The 9,760-nt window shown below is 41.1% G+C and overlaps 1 protein-coding gene across 1 annotated transcript in view; it reads right to left on the bottom strand.

The window, feature by feature from the left end:
- Ddx52 (DExD-box helicase 52) overlaps positions 1–9,420 on the bottom strand; it is a 22,895-nt gene extending 13,475 nt beyond the window's left edge. The window contains exons 1-6 of the mRNA XM_005349342.2: positions 9,275–9,420; positions 8,214–8,409; positions 5,432–5,568; positions 3,721–3,906; positions 1,458–1,601; positions 503–614 (exon numbers count right to left, since the gene is read on the bottom strand). Of these exons, the coding sequence (XP_005349399.1) occupies positions 503–614; positions 1,458–1,601; positions 3,721–3,906; positions 5,432–5,568; positions 8,214–8,409; positions 9,275–9,361 (862 nt within the window). The 5' untranslated portion in view covers positions 9,362–9,420. The remainder of the gene's footprint in view (positions 1–502; positions 615–1,457; positions 1,602–3,720; positions 3,907–5,431; positions 5,569–8,213; positions 8,410–9,274) is intronic.
- Between the last annotated feature and the right edge of the window lie 340 nt (positions 9,421–9,760).

Genomic DNA, 9,760 nt, shown 5'->3' on the forward strand with positions numbered 1-9,760 from the left:
ATGGACGTAGGCTAGAATCTCCCTGGTAAGCCACCTTGTGGGCTACAGCAGATTATTAGAGATGGGCTAGTCCAGGTGCGAGAGTTAGCCTAAAAGAGGCTAGATAGAAATGGGCCAAGCAGTGATTAAAAGAAAAAAAAAATAAAAAAATAAAATAAAATAACTAATTAGGAGCTTAGAGACATGCCTGAGTTGGTACGGTATCTGCCTACCATGCACAAAAATCTAGATTCCATTCTCAGCACCACATAAACCAGGTGCGGCAGTACACACCTGGGATCCCAGCACTTAGGACTTGGAAGCAGGAAGGTGAGAGGTTCAAGTTCATTCTCAACCTTGAATTTGAAGCCAGCATGAATTATTCAAGACTCTGACTTAAAAAAAAATTACACCCCCACCCCCACTCACTCTCTCTCTGACTTGCACTGCAGCAACTCTTATTCAGTAATTAAGACCTTTATTATTTCCAATTCCTTAGATACTCTAAGCAGGAAGTTCTTACCAAACTTCTTAGATGATTTAGGTCCAAATTTCTTAGCTGCTATTGCAGCTTTGTGGATCATATGTATTCTGAATCCTGTACCCTCAGATATTTTAATTAATTCTCTATGAATCTAAAACAAAAAAGTGAGAAAACCAAAGTCGTTAAGATACTAGGCCAGGACGCACAGCTTCATTTATGCCTTTAACACATTTATTATGAACCCACGGACGAAACCTGCAGTGATCTGTTTGCTGACCTGTAACACTGAAAAGACGCAATAGTTGCCTGGAGATCCTGAGCTAGTTCCACAACACAAAACCAAATCCTGCCATCTGCTGCAGCTTTCAGAGTGCAGTGCTGAACGCCCTACCGCAGAGCATGTGGTTTCTCCACACACGGGATGTAGAGCTCATTAATGGCGAGTTTCTCCTTTCTCAGAGAACGAGGTAGTTTCTTTTATTTTCTTCTTTTCTTTAGACAAGGTCTCACTATGTAGCCCTGGCTGGCCTAAAGCTCACAGAGGTCTATCTGCCTCTGACTCCACAGTGCTGGGACTAAAGACAGACGCCACCACACTTGGCTGTTCTCTGAGACAGAGTCTCAGAAATGATGATGACTCTGAAATATTGATCCTTTTTCTTCTACCTCCCAGTGCTGGAATCACAGGCATGAACCACCATCCCCAGCAATATTTCACTTTTCTGAATGAAGAAAACAAATTTTAGCAATGATATATCATCGGACCCTTTCAACCTCAAAGATTGTGCAGCCTTTAGAAAAGAAGGATAATTGTCAAAATCACATTTCTGAAAATTCTAGACATTTCAAAGACCAAATTACAAAGAATTCTGTATATTACGGAATACTGTCTCCAGGCCACAACAGAAGACATTCTTCTGAGAGCTTTACCAACTTAAACAAGAAACATATCAAAGCAAACATGAATGCATCCTCTCAAAACTCTGCGTCATACCTGGCTGGCAAGTTCTCGAGTTGGGGATATAACCAGGGCTCGAAAGCCTTTATTTGCAGGTTGTTTCAGCTGCATTAAAATGGGAATGCTAAAAGCCAGAGTCTTCCCAGATCCAGTAGGAGCAGAAGCCAGAAGTTCCCGACCCTAACAGAAGAGCACAGGAAGTACAGGACAAGATCAACAAGTTTTCAGAGCCTGGTTAAACAACGTGAGCAGCAATGGAGGCAACAAATAAAACTGAATGAAATGAATCCACCTGTTCACACCCTACCCACCTCTCCACACACCCCATCTATTGTTTTCAAACACCTCAGGCTTGCCACTGCTGCCCCAAGTGTTTCTGAGCACTGCTACTAACGTACATTAGGATGGTAAGCAGCAGGGACAACTAAAACCCAAAGAGAAGCATAACTACTATTTCAAGTTTTCTTTCCATTAAACTCTGCTACCAAAGTGCATAACACAATTGGCCTTTTATCCCAGTATCTGTACTGTTAACTCCCTTGGGAAGACTGTGTTAAATAGCACAATGAGTGAAGATTAGAACTTTAAAAGTGGTTAATGACAAGAGTATTCACAGGTGACAGTCTTCAAAGGGGTCACTGTAATTCTTAAACCTTTAAGCTGAAATAATGGCAGAAATAATCTAAGAGGAACCTAAGTGCAAATTCAATAAATGTGAGTCAGTAACACCATTCAAATATGAGTATATTCTCATTTCAACACACAAAGCAACGTGAAGAACACAATGGGGTGAAAAGATAACACGTATCTTTCATCTACCTTAAGTGAAGACCAAGCTCATTATTTTGTAAATGGGGAAGAGGGAAGGAGGGAGAGAAAAAGGAGGAAAAAAGAAGGGAGAAAAGGGGGAGGAGAAAAGGAGAGGAAAAGACAAAATGAGGGAAGGAGAGAAGGAGAGAGAGGGAAGTAGGAAACTTTCACCATTTGTTTATTTGGTTGATTTTTCAAGACCTGGTCCTGGAACTCACTCTATACACTGGCTGACCTTGAACTCAGAGATCCACTGCTTTCACCTCGCAAGTGCTGGGATTAAAGGTGTACACCACCACAACCCAGCTGTATCATTGGTTTTTTTCCGGGGGAGGGGGGAGTGGTTCAACACAGAGTTTCTCTACTTTGCTTTGGCTATCCTGGAACTCACTCTGTAGACGTGGCTGGTCTTGAACTCACAGAGATCCACCTGCCTCTGCCTCCGGAGGGCTGTGGTTAAAGGTGTGTGCCACCACTGCCCAGCTTCATTGTTTTTTAAAGCCATCCAAAAAAAACCTCAGCTAATTTACATATCTATTAACAAGCAATTTGATAAGCACATTATCAATATATTCATACAACAGAATGCTGTTTAGTAACAGATGTTTTACAAGTTTCAAAAACATTAAGTAGCTGGGTGGTGGTGGCGCACGCCTTTAATCCTAGCTCTTGAGAAGCTGAGGCAGGTGGATCTCTGAGTTTGAGGCCAGTCTGATCTACAAAAGCTAGTTCCAGGGCAAGCTCCAAAGCTACAGAAAAACCTTGTCTTGAAAAAACAACAACAACAAAAAAGAAACAAAAACAAAAACCCCAAACAAACAAACAAAAGCCCATTAAGTAAAAGAAATCAAGATTAGTGACAATCCCACTTAAAATCCTAGAAGCAAAAAATAATATGGTAATCAAAATACTGTTTGGTTTTGCTTTTTTTTTCTGGGTAGAGTAAGGAATGAACAGGCAGGGCACAACTGAATTTTCTGAGGTATATAGGAATGTACATCTCCACTGGAGAACAATTACACTACGTAGGTTTCACACTGTTCAGACTCATTAAACTATCTTAAAAAAGTCTATGTGCTTTATTGTATGTCAGGAATATTTCAATAATAAAGAGTATTGGGGGGAAAACGAAGTTGGATTATGTATAAGAACTTTTAAAAAAAGCTAAGAATAAAAAGACAAAACACAATCTCCATGCTCTGAGGGTTTAAATACTTCTTGACAAAGAATACTTGAGTGTCAACCACAGAGGCAAATACCCAAAGTCCCAGCACTCAGGAGGCTAAGGACCATGGATTCGAGGCTATGTCTACACACACATAAAGGAATGATCACATCTTGTGAGCAGATTTTACGAGGCACGAGCACTTGAGGCACTTTCAGAGTGAATGAAGGACTTAAGGGGGCTAAAGGTGGAAAGGATGTCAAGAGAACAGGAAGAGAATGAGGACACGGGAATGTTACAGACATCCTAGATCTTTGCACTCACATGCAGCATAACTGGAATGGCTTGCATCTGAATTGGTGTGGGCACTTGGAAGCCTGCATCTAGAATGTTCTGGAGCAATCGAGAACTGATTTTATACTCTTGGTCAAGCTGCTGAAATGTAGCAATTGGGTCAGGAAGATCAGTTCCTTGTACATGTATCTTGTGTTTGTTCCGAAAGAAGTTGATCTGTAAATTGAGACAAAGAAGCCACCATGGATATGACCCAACAACAACAGTCTTAGATGTTTTAAAATAGAACAGCAGTAATAGTTCTGGGATAAGCTACGGTGAGACATGAAGCACCCTGCTTAAATTCAAACCCCAGTTAGCACAGATACTAAGTACATTTTGTGGTAGTAACAGCTGGAAGACTCTCACCGATGTTGGAACCCACCTGTCTGTGCTTTCAAACTGAAGTTAAGAGATGTGTCACATACTGTAAAACGTTTGTCACACTTACAACTTATATGACTTTATAGAAACTTCTAGAAGGCAAGCACTGAAATTATGTTTTCTATCTTAGCATACAAATACCAGTGCTTTTTAATATTTCAAAACAAAAACAGATAATCAGTCCTTGTATTTCTTAAACCTGAGTGCCAAGGGTAGAGTTTAGTAATACTGACGGGACCACTTCAGCCTCCAGTCCACAGACAGCCCCATTTTAGCTTCTGGGTTACTGAAGCACAGCATAATACCCCCCGAAGGAAGCACTACAGTCTCCAATAGCAAAGTAGACGGGCCCAGGAAACAACGGGGCTATAGTCATTGGTTTTCATGTCCTATACCCTCACCACAAAGTATCCTCCTTGGGAATTTTAACCCTCCACAGGTATAACGGCACACACCTGTAATCCTGACAGGTGGGAGGTAGAGGCAGGAGAATCAGGAGATCCATGTAGACTACATGAGATCCTATCTCAAACAAACAACAAAAAGAATTCTAACTTTTACACCAGTAAATTTAACACCAAAGAGAAAGGGAGTCAGATTTCATGTTTATCAAAAGAAGTTTAAATATTTGAATTAAAAAACTTATTGCCAGGTGGTGGTGGTGCATGCCTTTAATCCCAGCACTTGGGAGACAGAGGCAGGTGGATCTCTGAGTTCAAAGCCACGCTGGTCTACAAAGCAAGTTCCAGGACAGCCAGGGCTACATAGAGAAACCTTGTCTTGAAAAACCAAAAAAACCAAACAAATAAATAAAATTTATTTTATGTATATGAATGTTTTTGCTTGTATGTATGTATGTATGAACACCACCTGTGTACTTGACACCTACAGAGATGCCTGCAGAGGTCAGAGCGGGGCATCAAATCTCCTGGAACTGGAGTTACAGATGGTTGTGAGCTGCCACGTGGGTGCTGGGAACTGAACCTGGGTCCTCTGAAGAGAAGCCAGTGTGCTTAACCATTGAGCCATCTCTCCAGACCAAGAAATTTTAAAATTTTAATTCTAACACTATTACTCCTGAAACTTGAAGAGGTCAAAAACTGTTATATATTTGCAGTATATACCTAAAAACAACTGGAACTAAACTCTTTCTACCTGACCTATCTGTAATCGTAACCAAACACTTCCAGCACTGCATAGATGGGTATGGAAACACTTCATTAAAGTAGAACCTAAACAAATTAGTCTTCTGTCTTAACAAAATGAAGTCCAGGGAAAACTCTATATGCACTTTGGGAGGTCAAAATATTTTTCAAACCTTTTCCTTTCTGAGATGTTCCAACTTTCCTGAAGTTAGTTTCTTTTCTTCTTTGGCTTTTTTCTCTTCTTGAATCTTTGCTTCTACAGAGGACGTCCACTGTATAGTAGTGTCAAAGTCTTCTTGTGCATTAATCTCTATAATATATTTTAAAATCAAAAGTTATCAAGTACAACAGTGTTAGGTTTGCCAAACTGGCTACACTTCACACTAAACTGAAAATGTGAAGGGTTAGCAGATCCAACTGGAAAGAAAGTACAGTGCACAGAGATCTGGAAATAGGGGTTAAACTCCTGGTGCAGGCAGAGCTCTGATGCTCACCCTCTTCCCTTGGTTGGTTGTTTCAGTTCTGACCATCAAGACAACTGAATGCTTCAAACAAGAGATAAACTGAAAATTGCACAAATAATATGGCAGACAGCTTCTGTTTACAAAAAAAAAACAAAAAAAAAAAACAAAAAAAAAACCAAGATAGAAAGTATTATGGTGAAAAAAAGATTTCATGGGCAATAGCAATAAAACCACAATCCAATATTATAAAGACAGCGATTCTCTCTATATCTATAAAGAAAAGGCTCAATTAAAAGCAGCCACAATTGTCTTAGAGACCAGATTAGCTGATTTTAACATTTGTATGGTAGAACAAATATGTGAGAATCTAAAAAATTTTTATTAGTAGTGAGTAAAGATCTTTACTGAATATCTTATATTTTAAGAGTCTCATTTAACCAAGCCTGGCCTTGAACTTGCTATGTAAGACTCACCTTGAATTACTGATCTTCCTACCTCCACCTTCTAAATGATGAGGTTACCACTATGCCTGGGTATCTAACTGATTTTTTTTTAATGTAGGAAAACATAAGAGGATCTTTTACTCTGAGTTAATTTCCATAACATATAAAGTTTATTAAGCTAAGAAGAAATGATTGAGTAACCTACCAACAAAGGAATGTGAACTATGAAGAGACAAATTTACAGAAAGAGGAAACTCCCGGTATTTCTAGTAAGCACTGCAGGGAAGAACTGAGAGAGAGAGAGACAGAGAGAGAGTAAGAGAAATGGGGGAAAAGAGAGAGAAGACTCCTACATCCTGCTTGTGGAAGACAACACTTGTGCCTTGCAGTCTAAGGTAAGCCTGGTTAACAGACAGCAGTACTAATAACCCCAATCACCACTAATCCAGTCTGAACATTTCTAATTGAAAAATAAATACACGCATCTAGATTTACAGCCTACGTACATTTATTACTGAATGGTTACAGTATACATCTATGTATTTCTTATTGCCCAACACTTCAATCAGTTCTCTAAATTTGTGGCATTTCTTTTTTAACAGCAGGCAAAGGTTTCACCATCTTCCTTGATGTAATAGCAGAAATATGGAAACACAGTAAATGTCCCTGACAAAGGCACTAGTCAACTACATAGTGTTAAAAAGAAGGCACTCTGCTTCTGAGTGATACAATGTTTCAGGTCGATCATTCTACAACATCTAAATTTAAATCGACTGACCAATTTTGTAATTCTAAGTATCTGTTGGACAGTCACACAAACACACAAAGATAACATTTTTTAACATTGAAACAGCAAAAGAAAGAGATAAACTAGGCCCAGTGGTGGTTGGCCCACACCTTTAATCCCAGCACTCAGGAGGCAGGGACAGGGGCATCTCTGTGAGTTCAAGGCCAGCCTGCTCTACGAGCAAGTTCCAGGACAAGTTATAAAGCTAGAGAAACCCTGCCTCAAAAAACCAAAAAAGCACATAAAAAGATGTTCAAAGCCAGGTGTAGTGGTGTGGGCCTTTAATCCCAGCACTCAGAAGGCAGAGGCAGGCAGATCTCTGAACTCTAGGGCAGCCTAGTCTACATAACGAGTTCCAAGACATCCAGAATTAAATAGAAACCCTGCCTCCAAATAAATAAACAAATCGATGCTCAACTTCAATTATCAAGAAAACACAAAATTAAAAGGGGGGGGGGAACTACAGCTCAGTGAGCAGAAGCAGAGTACTTGTCCAGTGTGTATAAAGCCCTAGGTTCAAACCTCAGCACAGCTTAAAACCAGGTGATGAATCACATTTAAAAAGACGACAGAACTTGGGAGATGGAGGTAAAATGAGCAAGTGTTCAGGGTCACTCTTAACTATAAGAGAAAGTTAAAAGGCAACCTAAGGTACAGACTTGTCTCAATAATAATAATAATAACAATAATAATAAAATCTAAATTAAAAGTTTCATTAAGTAAATGGGCAAAAAACATTAAGACAAATAATAATGCTAGGTCAGATGTAGTACTCATGCCTGTAATCCCAGCACTTGGTTTAATGAAATGTATTATTATTGGTGGTGGTGGGGGATTGTGCCACAGCATGTGTGGAGAGGTCAGAGGAAAACATCGTGGAGTCAGTTCAACTTGGGTCGCCAGGCTTCTGTAGCAATATCTGCTGTCCTGCCTTGCTGGCCTCCAACCCCAGCACCTGGGAATCGTCGTCTGAAATAAAAAACTCAGTACTGACAAAGGTGTGGAAGTCATTTTTGTGGTATCTATTCAAAGCAAGTGTGCACACCCCCCCTCACAGAGTGCCTCCACTTGGGAATTATGACTCTACAGAGACAGAAACACCTGTACAAAAGGCTATGCCATGCGTTGAGTATCATGGTAGCAATTAATAGCTGGTACCTAGATATAATCCAAATGTCATCAACAGAGGAATGGGTATGTGTTGTCTAATTTACAAGCTTGCACTATTCCGCAACTGAAACAACAACAACACAACACTAACCTGAAATCGTCTTCTTTCTCTTTTTCTTCCTGGGCTCCTTACTTTTCTCCAACAGATCCCCCTCTGTCTTCTCATTTTGGAGCTCCTGGTGTGTTTGTAATGTTCCACACTCTTCTGAGACAGACTTCTTGTTTCCGAAGAAGTCCAGTCCTTGGAGTACCTCTGAAGAATCAGGATCGCATTTCCTTTTTCCTACCTAAAACCCCCCAAATTTTAAATGAGATCTACAGACAGAATAGTGCTGTTTTCATCCAACCACGACTATCAGTACGGAGGACATGGGTTCAGTGATTCATCATTTTAACCCTTTCGACCAAGAATCTGTTGTGTTGGGTGTTTAGGCAAATAGAATATAAATAAACAAAAAAAAAAAAACACTACACCCTTCTCTATCCTCCTTATAGTAACAACGACAGCAAGCTTACGTTCATTTACTGCATGTCAAACGTTTATTAGATATTAAACTACTTCTTCCTCACACCGACAATTTAACCACAGCACTGCAGTCAGGATGAAGAAACACTGACATCGCCCTTCACAAAGGCTCTGTTCTTTTACATTAGGTTTATGTTCAAAATGTTCCACAAATGAGCCAACTCACTGCCTTTCTGGCTCACTACTTCTCTAAGACACTCCCCTTCCCGCATCTCAACACCATTCTTCTGGTTGGGTACTTAAAATGCCGCTGTCTGGAACGCTAAAAAGAATCGTGTCCAATACATTACAGCTATCTGCACGCTAAGTCAGACCTGGGTAGGCTACTGTTTTAGAAATTCCTTTCCTCTAGCTTCTGAGAAGGGGCCTTTGAAAGGATTCTAACTTTGTAAGTAAAGAAGCCGGGCAACAGTGTCCGGGCAAGGCTCAACTGAGTCGACCAGGGCTCAGAAAACAATTATTCGGAAGTCTAGGGTAGGTCTGAGGTCAAGCTGAACCCCAAAGAAGGGAAAGGCCCGGGGGTGGTCGGAGCCAGGCCTCCCGGATCTGCCCCGCTGGCAGCAGCGGTCTCCTTCTACGGACCCCGCCCCTTCCCGGGTACTTGGCTCCCCGTATAATGTAAGCACCTGGAATCGAGCAGCGTCTGCCGAGAACCGCTTCACGTCGAACTTGGCGCCGGCTCCGAGCCGGCGAAACAGATCATAGGCATCCATTTTTACCCAGAGTGCCCCGCAGCCCCACAGCGCCTGTACATACGATTTCCTGTCCGCGACTGCTTCCGGAGAGGCCGTAGACGGAAGTAGCTCCAGGAGGCGGAGCCTGGCTACAGCAACCGTGGTGAAAGTTTGAGTTGTAAATTAGTTCACAGTATAAGACCATTCTTGTGCGAGGGAGTATTCTAGACTTTTAGGAATAGTTTGGTGAGCGACACGCCAAGATTCTGCACTTAAGGTCACAGTCTAGCGGGAACAGAGATACCAACGTTACCGTAACTTAGGAAAATGAAAAGTGCTGAGAAGGAAATTAGAAGGGTTGATGGATAGAGACGGGGTGGAGGGTCGAGTTCAATCAAATGTTTGCACTGAGAAGGGGCCACTTTTCTTAGACATGGG

This window comes from Microtus ochrogaster, chromosome 7, assembly GCF_000317375.1.
Source record: "Microtus ochrogaster isolate Prairie Vole_2 chromosome 7, MicOch1.0, whole genome shotgun sequence".
NCBI classification, from domain to species: Eukaryota; Metazoa; Chordata; class Mammalia; order Rodentia; family Cricetidae; genus Microtus; species Microtus ochrogaster.